Source organism: Carassius auratus, chromosome 1 (assembly GCF_003368295.1).
Source record: "Carassius auratus strain Wakin chromosome 1, ASM336829v1, whole genome shotgun sequence".
Lineage (NCBI taxonomy): Eukaryota > Metazoa > Chordata > Actinopteri > Cypriniformes > Cyprinidae > Carassius > Carassius auratus.
The window spans coordinates 13,834,142-13,856,272 of NC_039243.1; the positions used below are offsets into that span (position 1 = coordinate 13,834,142).

The 22,131-nt window shown below is 37.4% G+C and overlaps 1 protein-coding gene across 1 annotated transcript; it reads right to left on the reverse strand.

Moving 5' to 3' along the window:
• Positions 1 to 143: 143 nt before the first annotated feature.
• LOC113073191 (sarcoplasmic/endoplasmic reticulum calcium ATPase 2-like) lies at positions 144 to 22,072 on the reverse strand. The gene is made up of 23 exons (XM_026246103.1): positions 20,584 to 22,072; positions 19,709 to 19,828; positions 19,546 to 19,563; positions 19,120 to 19,202; positions 16,218 to 16,322; positions 15,923 to 16,061; positions 14,267 to 14,433; positions 13,401 to 13,556; positions 12,188 to 12,329; positions 10,912 to 11,078; positions 10,557 to 10,645; positions 10,231 to 10,333; positions 10,012 to 10,143; positions 9,586 to 9,711; positions 8,950 to 9,171; positions 8,706 to 8,817; positions 8,163 to 8,404; positions 7,860 to 8,080; positions 6,401 to 6,603; positions 5,480 to 5,565; positions 5,213 to 5,346; positions 4,770 to 4,887; positions 144 to 2,335 (listed from the first exon to the last, which is right to left on the reverse strand). The coding sequence occupies exons 2-23, from the start codon at positions 19,824 to 19,826 to the stop codon at positions 2,048 to 2,050; spliced, it is 3,171 nt and encodes a 1,056-aa protein (XP_026101888.1). The 5' UTR covers positions 19,827 to 19,828; positions 20,584 to 22,072; the 3' UTR covers positions 144 to 2,047.
• Positions 22,073 to 22,131: the final 59 nt, after the last annotated feature.

Genomic DNA, 22,131 nt, shown 5'->3' on the forward strand with positions numbered 1-22,131 from the left:
TGCATCTGACATTTCCTCCGGTATCATTTGGAAATATGCTTTTTTTATTGTGATAAATATATTTTTCAATAAAGAAAAAGAAAAAAAAAAAAAAAAATCTGTTTTTTTTTGTTTCAAAATAACAAAACAAAACACACAGGTAATGACTTTCAAATCAAGAGTTTATTTTCCATTTCATGAAGCGGTTTCCATTTCCCTGTTAATGAAACAGCGATCAACTGTGTGAATGACAAAATACTACAAATATTCAAAATGTATTCTTTTTTCAAGAAATAGGAAATAAATAGAATCTAAAAAGACACAAATAGAAAGAACAGGGCTTTCACTATATTATAAAGCTTGTTTCTGTGGAATGGTTTCCAATGAAAAAACAATCAATGAAATAAGACTCAGAAATCTATGGGGAAAACAATGGCATTAAATAAACAGATTACAGACATGAATATTTACCTTTTTCCCCTGGAGCTTAACACCTTAAAGAATTCACCTTAAGAGGCTCCCTGTTTTCCTCTGTTCTTAGCAACAATTAATTGTCTGGAACTCAAAAAATCATTTTTAGGTCTCTGATCAAGTACAGATGCTATTGCCAAAAGTTCAGTTTCAGCATCCATCTGATGATCAGAATTTAATGAATGGACACCTGACACCCGATTTTAATAAATATTAATTTGACCTTGTCAAACGAGGATCCTTTTATAAGGGAAAAGGCAGGTAAAACAACTTCCCTCACCATACAGGCACAGCAATAAAACTAAAACAGTCACATTGGTAATATTTCAGAAAATCCCATTTTCATTTCGAAAGTAATAATTCAACGCGAGCATGGGGGTCCCAAAACAGGGAATGAGAGATGTGACAGCACATGCATCGTGACTTGAATGACCAGCTCTAATGAAGCACAGTATCGCTGGCATACCCAAATAAAAGAGCACAAGCTACAGGGTTGAAGAATGTAAATAGTATTTCATAATTTACAATTTGAAGCATTGCGGAGTAGTAGGCATATAAGAGAGTGACCGTTTTCAGAAATGTAACACAATTACAAGGAAGCATTCCAGGTAAGACGCTGAAATGTTTTGTTTTTTTGTACTGTCACATAGACTGTGGGCATTTGAGGAAATTAAAATGACGGGTATGACAAAATAAAGATGACTGACATTGTGACTCGATTAAAAAAGAAAAAACAATTGCTTTGGGAACGAAGCAAAAAAAGTTTATAGAAAACCTCAAAAAACAAGAGTACTGAATGCTGCTGCTGCTAAAAAATAAAAAAAAAAAAAAAAAATAAGATGTGCGTTTTATCCCAAGCACTGAGTGAAGTAACGTCTAAATAATGGAAATTGGTATTATGCCTTAAGGGGTTAATTTTTTTTTTTACTCTCTTCATGGTGCATTTACTTTTTGAACTCGCTTTGGCTTAAAAACAACATCCTTAAACATTTCATTAAAATGTTTTAGGCCCCAACAAAATTTGTCTTAAGTACAACGAAGACATGTATGTGAAAAAAGAATGCAATTAGGGATATGTGATAGACAATTGCAATGCTTTTGGGGTGTTACAGCGACAATGCCTAAAAGGGAAGTGTGTCATTTCTGTGCCAACAGCAGTACCAAGCGGTCCCACGCTCATTCATAGGTCTGTTAAAATGATAGTCCTGCTAAATTCATGCCAACGTTGTTAACGTCTCATCTGGTCCTTAAACAAATATAAGGCATTTGGTGTCGCTAGTAATACAGAAATTACACACATAGCCTTTGAAAAACTCGTAGTTAAGCTGAAGAAGATGGTCATGAGCACAAAACTTGTCCTTTTATAAGACTGAATTCAATTTCCCTTCCTTTATCTGTCCCTAGCATTCCTTTATCTGTGATTGTCCTGGTCCTGCTCTACATTTCATTCATACTGCTCTGTTTCTTCAAACGGAGCATCAAATTCGTTCTACACTGCTTTTGTATGTCAGCCACTTTTCTGTCTGCCTCTCTCTCTCTCTGACTCAGACATACTCTCACACACACACACTTTCACACTCACACACACTCCTCCTTTCTAATCCCAGAAGATATTGGTAATGTCTGAGTCCAGGCTGAAGATCCAGACCAGCAATGGGCCAGAGATGAGCACAAATGACCAGGACACACCGTTAAACACCCGTTGCAGCTTCCCCATCACCCCTCTGGCTGCATTTCCATCCTCCTCCAGCAGCAGATCGCTGCCAGGCTCGATGTAGTTTCTGGCCAAGAACTTCAGGGCTTCGTCCATCAAAATAACAGGCAGAGACAGCTTGAGAACAGTGACCCACTGGGGCCAAGACAACGGCCGGATCTGAAATATAACCTGCAGAGGGAAAATAGTAACAGACACATCTGTGATTTACTGGAATAATTCACTTAAAAATAAAAGTGCCGTCATCATTTACTCACACTCAGATCATTCCAAACTCTCTGAATGACTTTCTTCCACAGAACATAAAGCAGTTAAATGTGCCAGCACGTTTTTTCTGTGCAACTGAAAGCTACTAAAGTGAAACAATGGCTTTGTGTAAGTCACTTTTTGACTAATTCCCGATTCTCTCTGTTCTTCACATAGCAGGGATCGACATAGTGATAATGGAGGGGACGAAATTAAACCAGGCCTGGTTTATCCGCTTTTATTGTAGTATATATAGAAAACTATATAGAAAAACAACAAACGCACTAAAATATATATTTTTTTACGTATATACACAATTAAATAAGTATTAAATAATAAACAATAATAAATAACTAGAGAGAGCTGAGTATTATCAGTTTTCCTTGGGATTAAGCCTGTTCTTGAATTAAAAAAGCTCTTCTGGTCTTCAATGATGCAAGGACAATTTTGAGCGTCCACAAACAATATCTGAGCGAGAGCAGAGCCGATTCATTAGAGAGCACTTTCTATTTACATGTGCATGTCCAGTTTTGTGTTATAACGAAAGAAAATCCGTTTGCGAGTGACATTTGCCATTAAGATAACTCTATAGAAATCACCTAAAGATAAGTATAGAAGAAAGGATGAAAATATTGAATTTTTTATAGAAATTCAATAGAAACAAGCGAATCGCAAGACATCAGCACTATAAATATTGGCAACATTTTTAATTCTTAAAGATTACATAATTTCCTTAGCATCACACAATTTTATTGATAAAGTCAGAAATTCTACATAAGTTATGAGGGGGTTTTGATTTCCTGTATTACCTTATTTCCTTCGTTTTTTTCAGGAATCCTTTCATCATCAGTGATGAAATTAATATCAGATAATTTCCTAGCTTTATTAGGCAACCGCTTTAAGTACGGTTTAAAACAGACAGGCATGCACAAGTCTTGCCTATTAAACACTAAGGCTTGCATAGACTAGTGGAATAGTCGAGTGATTGACTACTTCAACCACTAGTGGGCGCTGACGGAAACAATCGACTACTCCAGCATGCATTAACCAGCATGTGTACAAAGAGTTCGCAAGTACGGCGTGAATTTTAGGATTACAATATTGCGTGTAGCTGTTACTTTCTATGACCTTACCTATTTTGCATGTAAAATTAAAATATGTAATGTAATAATTAGGGCTGTGCCTGAAGCCGAATACCTTATTCGGAATGGCTCAGATAATAGCTTCAAAAACTAATAAAGGACAAGAAATAATTCTGCCTGAATACTCGACTGAAGCTGACACAGTCTGGTGTTTGCTAGAGAACTGTTGGGCCAGGGGATCAGCGCAATATTATACAGAGACCGCTAAAGTTACGAGTGTGAAGTGGATGAATGTAAACTTTATGAGTGAAAAGAGCACAAATCAAACACTGCATTGCTGTTGCCTCTCCGTGTGTCTCTCAGTAATCAGAGCTTTGCGAGAGTAATATCACTTTTAATAATACATCATACACCTAATATTATTTGTAAACATTTAAAAGGCAATGACTTAAACCTTAGGCTACTATACGATAAGAATGAATGGAATAAGCACAGCGCGCTCACCAATCAAACACCAATTATGCATTTCAGTCTCTCAAAAACCAAACCAGTTCTCTCTCTCTCTGAGAGCAGGCTAATAATCAACTTTTGATACAGATATATTTTCTATTTGGCCTACATGTTTGCATCTTTATCATTTGCTGGTTTGCGCGGCACACAAACATTAAGACTTGCTTAAAGAGTTAATGTAATGAAAATGTGCGCATTGAATTGATTCAGTTGTGTTCGAATGACCACTAAACGTTTGTCATGACATCTCTCTGCTTGCATGATAAATATTATTTTAGAAATGAATAATTATTTTTGTTTAACACGACATACTTGTTCAGTGATAACTATGAAAAAAAAAATATAGTCATAACGGTCTTATCAAGTACTGTACGACGTTGTATCCGAATGCACATACGAAACATTTTGTGATCATTACAGATAAAAATACAGATAGAAATATTGGCTGTTACATGAACATTTAAATATGTAATGTCATAATTATAAAGTTTTGACAATTTAAATATGTAATTGTTGCATAAGGCTATGAATCAATAACCATTTATTGATAAAAAAAAAAAAAACTATGAAATGTCTTGTAGAATGAACCACTAGTAGTATAGTAACTCGAGTATTTTTTTAATAAAAAATATCAACTAGTGGAAATCAGTAGTCGTCCAACCCTATTAAAACACACATTTCTTACATTCCTCATAATGCCCAAGCATCTGTCTGAGATTGTCCTGCTTCATCTCTCCTAATTCTCATGCACACAGATGCATACTTACTGGAAGAGGGTCCACATATAAGATGATGAAGTGTAGGGTCATGGAGAGACAGATGGCTCCCACCAGCCACGGGTTTGACCACGGTGGCATTTTGAGTAGAGACTGATTTTCTGACAAACTGAAGCATAAATACACCAAGAGAATAAGAGCAGTTCACTGTTCAGACAATGTATCACGGTTTCGACAAAAATAATAAGCAGCACTGTATTCACCATTGCTGATGATATAAAATGTTTCTTGAGCAGTAAATCAGCCTATTAAAATGATTTCTGAAAAATCATGTGACACTGAAGACTGGAGTAATGATTCCCGAAAATGCAGCTTAGCATCACAGGAATGAATTGCATTTTAAAATATATTCAAATAGAGAGCTACTTTTTTTCTTTTTTTATATTCAGCAGTGACTTTCTTTCATTTACAGGATAAAACAAAAAATCACATGCCTGTTGAGAGCATTGCACATCTCTATAGTGACCAACACAGACAGCGCCATAGTCATGGGGTATGGAGACTCGAAGACTGAGCACTGCACTCCTGCAAACTCAGCATGACCTTCACTGCACTGCAGATAGTGAGACTATAGAAGAAACAACCGAGAAAAATGATATTTAACACAAATATCAAGGTTTTATCAAGGTTTAAGACCAAACAAGACTCAAAACTGTACTCTTTGAAACTGCAGAAAATTATTTTGTCTTTGTTTTTATTACCAGCTGGTAGAAAGTTAGCTTTGGTCCATCATGAGCTGCCATGAACCACCAGGCAGCAGCTCCAACTGTTGCTGCCCCTACATAACCTACAAAACAGAGAGAGAAAGAGAAAGAAATGCAACTGATCAAATCAACATTTTCAGAGCGAGTTCACTGGCTCTTTAAATTGAATCTGTGCTCTGAATGAAAGTGTATGAAAGTTCAGCTTGTTGAATGCTCTCTTGTGTTTACTAGCGATGGGTTGATAATAATGATTAACTGATTATAATCGATCTTCATTGTAATGAACCAACATCGATTTTGGAAATCCAAGATCAATCTTTTAGTCCATGCTGTTTTCTGCTGACGCATGAAAAACAATTTCCCTATTACTTGAAAACCGCTTCTCCCATCCAAAAGTGGGAATAAGCTTGTTTTTTTTATTACTTTTGACATGAAACAAAGTCTCAAATTCTGTCCAATTGAAATACAAACGCTAAATAGCCGCTCTTTAATATGGTGTGACGGATACGCATTATATTACATATTCATTATGTTCTTACTTAAACTGTTAGCAATGTCTCATTTATTGTTTGTTTGAATAAATCACAAGTTAAAATTAAAACAAATTTTTATGACAGTTTATATTTCAATACTTAATTGGAGTGCAAACATTTTGTGGATAGAATGGATCTATTTCAAATTTATACCACATTTTAAATTTAAGAAAAAAACAAAACATGCTTTTTAGTGGATACTCAAATATTATGGCTAAGAAGAGTTGTTGTTTTTTTTTTGCATCATTACGTGAATTGAAAACAACGTCTACACTTGTGTATTATATAATCTGATCTTACCTTATCAATGACATTATTCTTTCTATATGCAGTAATGAAAGGTTTTAATATTAATAACAAGGAGTGGCATGTGTAAATGACTCACAGCCAATGATGAGGTATCTGCAAAAGAGCCATCCCGAAATGAGTGGTTCTTTAGGTGAACGTGGGGGTCTGGACATGATGTCCAGGTCTGGGGGGTTGAATCCAAGAGCAGTAGCTGGGAAACCATCCGTCACTAGATTGACCCACAGCAACTGGACTGGGATCAGAGCCTCAGGCATCCCCAAAGCAGCGGTGAGAAAAATACTGAGAGACAGAAAGAGACATGCAATGCTTAAAATGTGTAACATTTTTGCAGGTGAAATCCAGTCATTGCACTGGGAATCTATGTAATTGGGAAGGGGACATGGTGATGGAAAAAATATGACGAAAATATGAGAAAAATGTTTTTGTGTTCTCTTGCAAAAGTATTGAAATCCCCCAAGAAACGTTCGATTATTCACCATCCCTTTTAGGGCCTTTACAGGAATTTCACGTGAGGGTAAACAATTTCCTTTACACATATTTTGGAGGCATTTCATTTCCTTCTAGATAGATTTTTTGAAAAGATGCCACACAGTGTCATTGTCATATTTCAACTGTTAGTGAAAGTAAAAGTGACATGACACAAACACATTTTTGTGCAAGCAATTTAAAGTCGCGACTGTTGTGCCAAATATACCAGGCTTCATTCAGTGATTGAAACAAATATTATTAATATTAATTGAAGTTTTACAGCATAAAGAACTGACATTGAATGCTCCGAGCGAGCTTTGCTGTGGTAAACATGGACCTTTTCCTTGACATGAAACGATAAATAATCAAACCTTGGATCCATCGCTTTTTCAGAACTCCCCGAAGCCTGCCCCATCCGCGATACTGATCGGTCTCATGTCCTTACAAATGAACGAAATTATTTTATCCGTTATGGCCTCTTGTCGTGTTGCAGACAAAGAGCTTGCAGCGGGCGATGCAAAGTAACGTTAAATGTCAAGACGTGACTGTTTAGCTGGAGTTCCACACATTATGCCATGCTCATTTAGGTGCACATTTTTGAGATGTGACCTCATGTGGCTAGTGGTCGAATGGTATGCTAACTGTTTCTTAAATTACTTGCATACAACTTTATCTCGCAGGTCAACAATTTTACCTCATTTTCTATGCTGCGGTCAAGTTGGGCTCTGCACTTGCTGGCATCTTCCATGAAGACGCGTCAACTTTCAGCATCGATGCTGACAGTGCGACTCCTGTGACTTGTCCCTGAACCCTCAGGCATGCTAGTGCGCCCACTCGCAATACAGACAACCACGCCTCTACTACCACGGGCCTTTTTTTCCACATTTTTTATTTATTCGAATATAAATTTTCACCTTCGAAATTCTTTTTTTTTTTACTATTCGATTACATATTCGAATTTAGAATATTCGTTGAAAGCCCTACTTTGAATTGAACCCATCCAAGTGCACACACAGCAGTGAGTAGTGAACACACACAAATACACAGTGATTTCTGTCTGTACTTACCAGACTACCTCTCCAATGTTAGAAGAAATGAGGTAACGAATGAACTGTTTCATGTTGTTGTAAATCGCTCGTCCCTCCTCCACTGCGGCAACGATGGTTGAAAAGTTATCGTCTGCCAAAATCATCTCTGAAGCAGATTTAGCCACAGCCGTGCCCGAGCCCATAGCAATGCCAATCTCAGCCTTCTTCAAAGCAGGGGCATCATTCACACCATCGCCCGTCTGGAAAGAGACCGCAAGTGTTGGTTTTCATTAGATCAAGTTTTCTGCACTTTTGCACCCTCATGGGTCTAGTTACACTTACCATCGCTGTGATATCACTGAGGCTTTGCAAATATTCTACAATGCGGCTCTTGTGCGTTGGCTCGACGCGGGCGAAACAGCGGGTGGTGCGACAGGCCTGGCGCTGCAGGTGGGGAGGCAGCTCATCAAACTCCCGTCCTGTGAGGCCGCTGCCAAACGGCCCACCTTCAGCCTCCTCTTCCTCCTGCTCAGTGATGATGCCCACTCGACGACAGATAGACAGGGCAGTGGCCTTATTGTCACCTACACAAACCAACACAGGAAGAAGACCTTAGATTGAAATTGACAGGCATATTAGTTTGTGTTTACTATGCCTAGGATTTAGACTTAAATTTGTCACTTAGGTTGCGCTTTTTGATTTAAAATGAATGAATGAATTCAGATATTGTTAATAGATTAAAAGTCCAAGTAATCAGAACTCAGAGCAGAAGATCCAAAAGGTCAGAATTAACAAAACTCATATGGGTTTGGAACAACATAAGGGTCAGTAAATGATGGGTGAACTATCCCTATAAAATCAGCTCTGTGTGTGAGTTTAACCCACCTGTGATCATAATGACCCGTATACCAGCCTGTCTGCACATGCGCACTGCACTCAGAACTTCTTTCCTGGGTGGATCTAACATTCCCACACAACCTATGAATGTCAAATCCGACTGAGAGAAGTAGAAAAAAAAAAAGTTTGAACGTTACAGTGTATTACAGTACTTTCAATTTAAATTTCAAATGAATTTGTCCTAATTTTTTTCTCTTGATTTCAAATCATTTATCCCATCTAATTTGCTGACCTCATAATCTGTGAAGGCCGCAGAGTTCTCTAAGTTCAGGGTTCGAGGGTCAGGGGGTGAATCCCTGGTTGCCATGGAGAGGCAGCGCAGTGTGTCACGTCCTGAGCCCCACTCTCTTACTGTGCTTAAGAGCTGCTCCTTTAGGTCAGAGGTCAGAGGCACTCGTGTACCACCTCGGACCCGTATCCATCTGCAGCGCTCCAGCACACTCTCTGGCGCCCCCTGTAGAGTCGGGATTAAGAGATGAAATGCATGCAGAATTGTGAGGAAGGTGAGGACAAGAGTCAAGAACCAATTAATATTAAGAAGGGAATTAAATAAATAAATGCATATCAAGAGATAAAATGCATGTAGAATTGTAGATGGTTGGACAATGATACATTTCACGAATCAAGAACCAATGCAGGTGCAATAGGTGATTGTCTTCAGATTTTTTTTTTTTGTTATACTGGTTGAAAGTCTGTTGACATCCCGAGAGCAATCATAAGGTTAAGCTCGGTCTGAGTGTTTTAAATAGCTTTCCTACACGCCTGTCAACGTATGATTCTGCATAACTTTGTGCACCCTGTTCCGACAAAAATGCTAAATTACAAGAATGGAAAAAGAGAGCCCTTCAAAGAAAGAAGAAAACCAGACCTTGACAAACATCTTGGCACCTGAAGCAGAGCGAGTGAGCTTGTTTGGAGAGCAGAAAACAGACATGGACTTCCTGTCTCGAGAAAACTCCAGAGTCAGCTCTTTCCTCATTAACTGCTTTATAACCTGAGAGAATAATGATTTACCAACATTAAAAAAATATATCTAATCACACAAAAATGTGTGTTCATCTGCTCTTGCCAAATAAATACAGAATAAAGAGTTGCTGACAAATAACATATGATGAAAAACACATATAATATTCCTATATTTATTTAATAAAAATGATGTATAATCATCATACAGATTCTATAAACAATATAAATTTAGAAAAAGTATGTTTATGATAGTTTATCATTTAATATACCATATCATACTGCTGATTCTATGCGGGCCAACATATACAGTAATAATCTGAGCACTCACTGAACAGCAGGCAGTGGCTCTTTCAACAGGTGAGAGGCCTCTCAGGTCTGTGTCAAACACGTTCATCTTCTCCACCAGACAACAGAGAGCGGTCTCAGTTGCTTCTCCCACTTTCTCAAACACACCTTTACTCTGGGATTTTTGGAGAGAAAATAAAGAGAAAATGAGGTCTCTACAGCTTCATGATAACAGAGAGAGTATGAAGATGTGCACACGCACCTCACTGTAATCCAGCGAAGAGTCGTTACACAGCGCACAGATCGAGGCCATTTCCACCAGCCCTTCATACTGACTGCAGCGTATCGGTACACCATCCTTATACCTGAACAGAGACCAAAAAAAGGATTGGAGGAGGACTGCAATTAGAGAATTGAGGACTGAAAATAGAAAGAATAATGGTAAGAGAGAAAAAGCGATCGATTAGGAAAAGAGAGCAAGTGTTGTGAAAGACATCACATACATACGCAAACCACAAGTTAGTTCAGAAGAGAAGTGTGTGTGTGTGTGTGTGTGTGAGAGTGTTGTTAGATGTGAAATAAACTCACACTTCTCCTTCAGGGGCATAAGTAGATCCAGTTACTGTAAATTCGTTCAGTAAACATCTCTCACTTGCGACGCTGTCCACAATAAACAACTGCACCCAGACAAACACACATGCACAGCCATGCATGCACAACACACACACATACACATACATGATTAGTAAGTTTGACCTGTGGTTTTCGAGCATCATTCCATGTTATACATTTTTAAGATACCATAGAATAATACAATCCCTCAATGCATCTGTTATTAGAATTATTATTCAGTATTAGATATTTTTTATTATTACTTCTACATAATCCACCATTTCTTAAGTATTGGAGTAAAATTGTTGCACTGGACACAAGTCTCTCTCACCCTGCAGACAGACATCTGGTTGGTGGTCAGAGTGCCTGTTTTGTCAGAGCAGATGACGGAGGTACAGCCAAGTGTCTCTACAGATGGGAGAGAACGGACTATAGCATTTTTGCGGGCCATGCGGCGTGTGCCAAGCGCCAGGCATGTGGTGATGACAGCAGGAAGACCTGGGAGAAAGAACAAAGACATCAGTGAGTAAGGAAGAGGAGTGTACCATTTTACAATGAGATATTAAACAATATTTCTCTAAATCCTTTCTAAATTCTTTAGGAAAATCAACACTTGCAGATTTAAATGCTGTGAATTTAAAATATATCTCCATTTCAAAAAGCTTTATAACACTTTCTATTGGGTGGTTTTCTATTGTGCACATTTTTCCTAATGTTTAAATACAAGATATTCTATCAGCAAACACGAACACAAAATGTTGTAATTTTTTTTTTTTTGGCTTTGATTAAAGTAGCACTCAAGCTGCAAGTAAAACCTGATGTTTGTGTTCGCAAGAATGATTTCAAAATGAAAGAAAATGCATCTGACCTTTTATTAGACAGAGCTCACATGATCATGTCACAGATTTGATTAATCAACCCTTTTCACAGATATGATGTGTTTCCACAGTTATTCCACGGAGAAATTGTTAATGCTTTGCCTGGGTTATTATAGTTAAGACTAAACCACTGATCTACATAGATCAGTGGACTAAACCCATAAAAAAAAATATATTGTTATTTAAAGTAAAAACAAAACTAAAAAACAACAAAAAAACAATATGAACTAAAATAAAAAATATATATATTTTATATTTAATATATATTTTACTTTAGCAAGTTAGTAATGCAACATTTCCCGTTTTCATTTAGTTCGACTATGTACTGAAGTAACTAAAAACTAAAATAAAAATTAATAAAACTAATATAGACATTTGAAAAAATATATATTAAAAACTTAATCAAAAAATGTTTTCCTCTTTTGTAAAGTCATAAAATGTTGTTGTTGTTACAGTATCCATTCACTACTATAGAAGTATACTAAACTATCACAAGTTCCAATTCTGAGAACCTGGGAGTGTGAAAAGGTCAAAAAAATTTAAAATCCTTATGTTCACTTTGTAATTTACTTTACATTTTTCCTTATGTTTTAAATTTTTCTAAATCCTAAAAACATTCTGTTAATTTCCCACCATATACAGTAGTTGGATGTCAAGTGTTCCTGAGAAAAGGAAATTTTGATAATTTGGCTATGGCAGAGAGAAAGAAATCGGTTAGGATTTGCGCACCCTCAGGGATGGCGGCTACAGCCAGAGCCACAGCGATCTTAAAATAGTACACAGCTCCACGCAGCCAGCTTCCTCCGTGCACTGGGTCGTTGAAGTGACCGATGTTAATACCCCAAACCGCCACACAGATCACGGTGATCACCTTCAGACAGAGAAAGAGAGAGAGTGAATGGCTGACATTCAAACAGCTACTTCCTACTCAACTTCTGGAGCTCGATAATGCTGACAAATTGCTACAGAATGAATGCAAACTTTTATGTAGAAAATGACAGGATCTGTCAATTAAATACTGCTGGAAATATTTTTTGGGTTCTTTTAACATGCAGGCTTTTACTGAAATGGAACACTAGATCAGATTACATTAGATTACATTCAATTTCATTGGGCAAAGTATAAGTACACAGCCAATAAAATACAGTTTAAATATTATTCAAATAATAGTGCAAGTGCAAATGTTATGAGGTATAGATGGCAAGAGTTAAGTTAAATGCAAATGACAAAGTATAAAAATAAGCGAGGGTGCAGGAACAGTGATACTGACGTATAAATGGCAGATGACAGTTATAGTCTAAATGGCAATGTGTATAAATAAAAAAAGGTGCAGTGAGTCCATGAATAGTAAAAATGGGCAAAAAGGACTGAAATAGTAAACATAATGAGGTACAATAATGAGGAACAAAAATGGCAAATTACCATCGTAGTGCAAATGATGTACGCTAAAAAAAAACTCAAGGTGCATTGAGTTCAAGCATACCAGGAAATAGCAAGATTATGCAAAACAGCAGAATATGAAATATGCAACAGATTTTCATGTTATTTTTTTCATTTGGGTTTATAGTTTAGTAGACTGAGAGCTGAAAAGCCAACTAGTTTTTAAAAAGATGCATGTAAGAATAAATATATGCTAAATTGTTGACCTTATTATGTTGACCAAAATGTGAATATTTTGATTTTTAAATCACATGTAGCTTGGCAATTCATTCCACTAATTAATCAAGAAAAAAAATGCTTTTTTAAATCACACTTTCAGTTCATTCGTCAAACTGGAAATGGAGAATCACATTGACTGCCTTACAATGCGACAAATGTAGTAGGGAAATATAAACAAAAACAAATTACATAACATACACAGAAAACATAGACATAGCTATGCAACAAATGGAGTGAAGGTAAAAAATAAAAAAGAGAGAGCACAGAAAATGGAGTTTCCTACCTTAGAGAGCTGCTCTCCAAACTGGTCTAGTTTCTGCTGTAGAGGGGTTCTCTCTGGATCGGTGGCTGCCATCTCATCTCTGATCTTCCCGATCTCGGTGTACACACCTGTGGCCACCACAACACCGATCGCACGACCTGCTGCAATGTTCGTTCCCTACATAAACATACATTTACATCTGTGAAGGGGAGAAGAACTGTCCCATAGCTTCATTACCATGAGCATAATTGATTCCAGTATGGATTAATATCACCTACAGTACTTTTAACAAGCGTAGAAATGACCCAGGGTACAAAATTAGTACTTGAATACCATAAATTAATAAAACGGTTACTGGCCAGGAATTTTGACATAATACATTATCTACATTCTAATAAATAAATGATGTCATTAAAATAATTTCATGTCTGTTTAAAATAATTAGAAGCTTATCCATTTTGAATTGTTTATGTTCCTGTCATGGCTAGATGTCCATTAGACTTTCTCAGTTGGACAGAAGTAATGGAGGCTTTAGTGTGTGTGTGTGTGTGTGTGTGTGTGTGTGTGTGTGTGTGTGTGTGTGTGTGGAGTCTTTGAGGCTGGTACTCTCTGGTCATTATCCATCTGAGAGCTCAAAGCCTGTGTGATGTGTTGAGTCAGTCTATAGCCATGTGGGAGCAAACAATATGAGTGATGTTTTATTCAACACACAGACTCGACTGCCGGACATAATCCACTACAGTACACAAACAATAATACACATCCGCATCTGGCCAAGCTTAATCCAATACCTAATTACCACAGGCAACAAAAACAAAACTCAAACTTCATGAAGATAGCGCTGCAGATAGACAGATAACTAACATAATCGCTCCAGAAAATCTTACAGAAAAGAGCATGTTTTTCTTATCCTGGTTGACGGCACGAGGGTCAGGCACTGGGTCTGTGTGTTTTATGATGGATACAGACTCCCCCGTCAGGATGGACTGGTCCACTCTCAAAGTAGTGGAGCGTATGGAGGTCAGTCGGATGTCTGCTGGGACTTTATCACCAACTGGAGAAAAGCAGGTGTAAAAAAAAAAGAGACTTGTGTCATTTTTTTTATTAGGCACATTATACGATAAGAACAGCTTACACAGTAAAGACATCAAATACGTAAATGATGTACTGTGCCCTGATGTGTTAATTACATACAAAAGGAACTGTAGCATTTCTGAGCTTTTGGGGTTTATGTTGGGATGTTTTTCTATCACTTAGTGTTGGGAATATAGACAAAAAGTATTATTTAATTGCTTTAAATAATTAATGTCATTTTGCTACAGTGGGACTCTGATATTTAAACTACAATACTGCTGATTAGCACCCCATACTTTACGCTCTATGTTTAGAAACCAAGATACAGATTGATGAAAAAAAAGACATCAACCTTATTTTTGTTCATTCACTTTGGGATTCTAAGAATAGAACTTTGAGTGACGGGCCAAGAAAATTCTGAGACTGGGTCTTAACCTTTTCTGGCAAATCTCATACTAAAAACCACACACACACACACACACACACACACATCAAATACATGTATTGTCAGCATAATAATTTGAGTAAATGACTTAACTAAAAAGGAGTTCACATTGTCAATGTTGCTTATTTGATTAGTGACATAATTACATTTATTTTAAACTGTTTAAAATCCTCCCTCTGACCCTCATAGGAGAAGAATGGATAGATGGATGGAAGAATGATTAAAATATTATAACAATCATTTTTTTTTTTTTTTACGTTTAAATTCAATTTTGAATACTCAAATTAGTTGCAGGTGCGTCAGTTATACAGAATGCGGCACTATTTAATGCACCCAGGGAAATAGTAACTCAAAAACAACATACTGAAAAACTTCACTGATGCAAAAGGAACTGTGGCTGCAAGTCACAGCTCAGCAACAATAATGATAGAACAATTAACTGCATAACTGGCCTGAAGCACAAACATAATTAAAAAAAATGTAAACAGTATTTAAAATAAACTTCATAAAACTGGCATTTCTGGCAATGTTTTCAAAATGGAAGCGTTTTATTGATGCACAAAGGATACAGAGGGTTAAAGAGACCTGGTTAAAGAGGCTGAATCCCTAATCAATGAAAAAGTTAAATGGACTGATTAGTAATTTTTAATAAAGTTTGGAGAAACCCGCATATTCTTGCCAAATTTTAAATATGGTGGGGAGCTTTGATGTTTTGGGCAGCAGTCTCACGGGAGTCATTGCATTGGATAATCAATGTGCATGGTATTTGGAATGTATCAAACTCTGCCAAACATGCATTTAACAAATACTTTGCTTAACTGTGGGAACAGCTGGCTATTTTGTTGAGAAACATCCTTAATACATCTGAGACAGATCGTGCTAGGCGGTTTTTGTTGGCTTCTACAAACAATCAGATCATAGCCATCTCTATTCAGCAATGTCCTAAAATTATCTCCAGACATGTCCTTTGAGAGTAATTTTAAAATTGAAAAAAGAGATGAAGAAATCTAGTTCTCATTCTTACCAGCCACCTCCACAATGTCTCCGGGCACAATCTCCCTGGCTCTGATCCTCTGTACACTCTTCCGGTCATGTCTGTAGACCTTCCCCATTTCAGGCTCATATTCTTTTAGGGCTTCGATGGCATTTTCTGCATTTCGCTCCTACAGAAAAATACACACATTGAGCTGCAATTTCTAGTAAAACTAGTATTCTAGCATCTAGTAAAATCCAGCATTGCATTAATGTCTAATCCACAGGCTTGAAATATTTTATATTAACTTATTTAAGATGTATTTAATAATTTAAACAGGCTGTACCTGCCACACTCCAACAATGGCATTGGCAATAAGAATGAGGAGGATGACAAATGGCTCTACGAAAGCTGTGATGGTTCCTTCACCTTCCTCGAACCAGGCCAGAGTCTGAAAGAGAGAGAGAATATGTAATGCAAAGCATGGGCAGTGCAAATTTGGTCAAAGCTATGGTAGAAAAAAGGTTAAAAAAAAAGGCTGCAAAGACAGTCACACTGGTTTTTGTTTCTAGTTTAGGTTTTTCTTTTCTTTTCTTTTGTATTTTCTTGTCTTGGTTCCTTGTCATATGTTTCCCTGACCCTGTCATGTGTCGTGTTCTCATTAGGTGCGTTCGACTTGAAGCACTGCTACAGATGGCGATCGGCGAGAGTAGCTGCTTGCAGTCGGGGGCAGAGTTGAAAACGGAACCACCAAGCCGGACACTTTCTGCTCCCGTTAGTGACCCTCACACGGTGTTTGCACACTTAATCACAGATGAAGTGAATTAAATGCAACATTTGTCAAATACACAGATATTTCTGAAACATTTTCATGAGCAACAGAAACACTTTTTATATACTGCTTAATGCAGCTCCATCTTTTCAAGAATAAAGTTCAACATAATCAAATACTATTTAAATACTAATAAAGTGGGTGCATATATGCTTTTATCAGTCAGTTTTATCAGTGAAAATGTTCAAATAACCTGAAACAAATATGATCGTTGTCATTTGGTGAATCTGGCCACTTGTGAAACAGCTGTGTCGTCATCAACGCTCCTGCAGTCGCTCTGGAGAAACTGCGGCGGCTGAGTCAGCCGGCTGCTCTCGAAACGCTCTCACTGTATTTTGATGCCACATGTGACAATCATGTGGTGTTGGCGCAGTCTCAAGTCAGAAAAAAATTCTAACCAGCACTGCTTCAAGTCAGATTATGAACGGTTTGCGCGGCGCTGCATGAAATCGAACACACCTACTGTATATATATCCCTCATGTTGCCATTGTCTCCCCTGTGTAGCTTTGTTTCCTGTAAGCGCTGTTGGTGAGTGTCATGTTTTATGTTCAGGTTCAAGTTCTAGTTCATTTCATGTTTCCTCGTCAAGCCAAGTATGATCAACTCAAGTCTGTACACTTCTGGAAATCAATAAACTAAGCCTGGGTATCATCACAACTCGCCTACAGTGGACTGTAATGTTATAGACACATACATTTCCATTTAAAGATCAAAATTATTCTAAATTAAACTTTGACTTGGTTCTAAACTTTATCTTAAATTTAGTGCAAACATAATTTTTGTCTGAACATTTGTATATGCAAAGCTTGTGCCTGCAAAGCATTTGTGTGTGTGTGCGTGTGTGTGTGTGTGCACAAAGATTAAGCTAAACTAATGATTAAACACAAATATCTTTATTGAACTCCAAAAAAATAAATAAAGATATGCTTAAAAAGAAATGGGCATTAAGGAGTTCCTTTGAAGTTTATATGAATTTCGTTTATGTAACCGATTAAGTAACTGATTAATTAGATAAAGTATTAAATTAGTTACAGTGTGGCCATAACATTGTTTCTGAGTCAAGTGAGTCATTCAATGATTCATTCAACCACTTCATTCAAACGACTGATTTATTCATTATTATATATGATTGGCTCGCTGAATTATCAGCTCACTCAGTTTGTTTAAAATATTAATTGATAAAATAATGAAACACCTCTGTTTTGCTCGGAAGCAGTGTGTTGTGGCGTATTTTGGAACAATTTTGTAGGCAAAATTTAGCAAAACAGAAGATAATGACAATATTGTGTCTAAAATGTAGCACCATATTGAAGTTGCACTAAGCAATATGTGAAAAATGTTTTTCAGCGGTGGAGCGAACTCAGTGAGCAGGAAGGCCTGGAATCCAATGCGGAGGTTGCTTTGATTGTTTCTTGATAGGTGAGTCACATTCATTTTGATTTTGTTTCACACAACTAATATGTGTCGGCTTTTCTTGAATATGCAAACGGCCAGCAGGCATAGCAGATTCTCTTATCGTCGCTGCCATGGTTGTGTACGTACATGTGGGGCGGAGTTAGCATAATAGGGGCAAGGTTCTGTTGGGGTATGGGCGTGTTTGTTGTTTTTTTCAAAAATCAACATTGTTTGGCAAAATTCGCTTACTGCACCTTTAACTTATTGTTTATTGAACTGTTCACTAAAATCAATATTATATTTGCAATCATGCAGATATTCGAGAAGAGAAACACACTCTTGCTCATGTGATATGCTTAACTATATCATAGGATATAAATAGGAAATATAAATATCTCGAATTTTAGGGGCATGTAACACTGAATTCTAATAGGCTACATCAGGGATCGACATCGCTCCTAGATTGCCAGTGTCCTGCAGAGTTTAGCTCCAACCCTGAAAAAAAACTCACCTACCTGCAGCCATATTAATCTTGAAGACATTGATTAGCTTGTACAGGTGTGTTTGATTAGGGCTGGAGCGACACTTTGCAGGGCAGCGGACAGATGTCGCTTATCTCTGGTCTACATCATGCAGTCAGTCATCGTCCTGCATCATGTTCATCAACAACTGTTGTGAGCAATGTAAAATCACGTACAACTCTGGGCCGGGCCAAGGTGTGTTAATACGTTAAGAATTTTAACATTATTTTTTATATAATTAATTGTCCCCGATTTATCAATATATCCATCTATACATTTGGCAGTAGTATTTGTGGATGGATGAAGATTGCTAGAGTTTTGTAGAATTAATGCATTTGTGTTTGGTATCTATGAATGTGAATAGCTTGTGCTATTGTTCTGTGCCAGCGCCACTGATCTATATATATATGACTAAATATGTTCTATATTATAGATCATTGGCCAGCGCTACTCTTACTTAACATTGTGAGAGTAAAATCAGTCTTTGATTGATACTTACAAAGGAAATACAGGCAGCAAGGAGGAGAATCCGAACTAGCAGATCCTCAAACTGCTCCAGAACAAGTTCCCATAGTGACTTACCTGTAAACACAACAAAGATTATAAAGACCTACAGTGGTCACAAAGTTTGACAAAGATGACTTTCCGTCAAGTGAAAAAGAGCTTTCAGAACACTAAAACCTGAGACATGTAAAAAATGAAAAACCTTGACAAATAAGTCGTTAAGAAACAATCAATCAAGATCTATTCGGCTACAAACAGAATGCAAACCTTATACAGTCTCCTCAAGGGAATCCAATAATAACTAATTATCTTCACAACCAGCATCTCCCAAGCCACAAAGGTAAGATCAGGGAGACTTTTTGCTTAGAGTATATGATGAAAGATCTGCTAATAATTACACAAACCCAAGGGAGCAGCTCACCTTCTTCTGCAGGTAACTCTGTGGCACAGGTTATAGCAAAATAAAAGAAAAATGGGCAGAAAAAAAAGTTAATAATCTCATAATGACTTTTTTTTATTGTTTTTGCACAAAACACATTGTATAAAAAAAAAAGCATTTTTTTTTTTTGCAAAATATGTAGTACCATTGGGACCCCATCTTTCTCTGCTCTTTCTTAATTGTTCAGAGCTCAGTCCTGTTGTCTCATTGACACCGAAATGTCCCAGGACCTCCTCAACCGTCTTTGTATGGGCATTGTCCATCCCTGCAAGAGAAGAATGCATGTATCTTTAAGGAACACCATCCCAAAATATAATTCTGTCATCATTTACTCAACCTCATCCTCATCTGTTACCATATAAAATAGTCTCTGGTCAAAAAAAAAAAAAAATCACAAATGTCAGTCACAGTCACTGTCCACTTTGACTGTATGAACAAAAGAAACAATGAAAGCGAATGGTAACCAAGTCTCTCTGTTCTAACATCTTCAGGTTTGGACCAACATGAGAAATAAATGATGAAAGATTTTTCATTTTCATGACGATTATATATATTTACTTTTCAAAGGGATATATATTATCCTAACGTAAACGACACTAAACACCTTCACGAGTTCTGTATCTACCTAAAAGACCCAGGATATTATATTTTCATTTGACTCTATGAAGACGCGAAACTACTGCGCACCTGTTACTGTAACTGCAGCTTCAGTTATTATGGCGATTTTTCAAGATAGTATTCATCACTATAAGTTTCACACAAAAATATCCGAGACTAAATGTTTCGGTGCATTCTTTGGCCTAAGTCAAATGACGATGCAATAATTTACAAGCTGTGAATTGTTTATCTTCTTGTCAAGTTTGGCCTTCAGGTGACTGAGCATAATAAGAGCACACACTGCTGATCAGATTCCATTTAAATGACTGATCCTGCAGACACTATGATCGACATCCCTCCCAATCTAACGTTACTGTATTATCAGGCACAGCATGATGCCGACAACACCTTAACGCTACTCACCAGTTTAACTGTAATTCAGTCCTCTGCGAACCAATAACTTCCGTCCTACCAAACCTTTACACTAAACCGCGACAGAAGAGAATATACCAGTGATAAGTCAATGCGGTGTGGTTTTGTAGATCGATGTGCTCCTGAAATCCTTCAGGACAGAGAAGGCAGAGATCGCACTGCAGCGCTGCTCAAGGTAAACGATGGTTTTAAGCAATGCGTTCCAGCATGATCCGGAAAATTATACAAAAACAAAATCGCATCGGGATGAATTATTTCCTTTTTTAGTAGATTTTCGACGCTGTCAAGTCTTCCTGAATGTACGGGTAGTATTCAAAATGTCCAAGCCGATGCTGTAATCCACCGCTACATAACCGTCGCTTTATTTAATACTAGGTCACTAGGCGACATTATTACCGAAAGCGCTTCAGTCGCAGCATCGATGGGGAGAGCTGCAACCAATGAGCTGTCAAAACATCAACTTGACGGATGGACTGGACAAATCACCTTCACTCCTCCTCTGATAGTCCCGCCTACTCGTTCTTGCTGCAGGAGGGCGGGGCTTCCACACGCACCGTGCCTCTCGGTTTAACCAGTGACCGATGTGTGCGACAGTATACGTCATAAAATTTACATTTAAAATAACACGCAGGATACGTAAATGTTGAGTGACGCTATTATGAACCAATGAGAAACAACTCTGACCGAAGAGGCGGGACAACTTCGTGTGCGTCAATAATTCAGCCCCTCCCCCGAATCCATCTGTCGCTCAAGGAAGGTATATTGCTATTGGAGCTAATGACGGTGTTCTGTCTATTATTCCTACCCTGACAGTGGGAAGTACAATTCGACTACATAAAAAATACTACCTGTAAATGTATGGTTTATTAACGTCTACACCTACCACAACCATAAACCTACCCTTACAGTAATACAAGTGCAGTAATTACGTGTTGTATACGCGGTTGCAACAAGAAGAGATACAGCCACAGGAAACTAACAATAAATAATGTTTTCTACCTGTTAGATTGTGTTTTATTGAAGTCTACATCTACACCAACCGTAAATCTACCCTTAACAGTAATGAAGACATATTAAATGTTGTTCAGCATGAGAAAAAAGACGCAATTTTGCGCATTCGCAGTGAACCCTGGTAATAAAATCTGACGGGTAGGGTAAAATGTCAGGACAACGTCCATGAGTGTTCAAGGTCATTGTGCCGAACCAGCAAATGCGTTCAAAACCATAATCTACGTCGACGTGAAGATATTATACTGAATTCCAGTCAAACATGCAGGTTGATGGGGTGGAAAGGGATCTGACCTATTTCAGCTGTTGCCATAATTATCTGCCCCTAATTAATATCATTCTCGAGAGGGGCTGCTGTAATTCATGAAACGTTATGTGTTACATGTACTGTGCTTATGATTTACTTTAAAAGCTACCTTAACAGCTATAGATGCAAAATAAATTTTACATTTACATTTAATCATTTAGCAGACACTTTTATCCAAAGCGACTTACAAATGAGAACAATAGAAGCAGTCAGGTCAACAAGAG

Bases quoted from the DNA above. Each gene is read 5' to 3' on its own strand.
- LOC113073191 (XM_026246103.1), bottom strand. From the start codon at position 19,826: ATGGACAATGCCCATACAAAGACGGTTGAGGAGGTCCTGGGACATTTC. The intron at 12,330-13,400 runs GTAGGAAACTCC...CTCTGTCTGAAG, and splicing joins TTGGAGAGCAGCTCTCTAAG to GTGATCACCGTGATCTGTGT. The intron at 8,818-8,949 runs GTCAGCAAATTA...TACTTCTCTCAG, and splicing joins CGGCCTTCACAGATTATGAG to TCGGATTTGACATTCATAGG.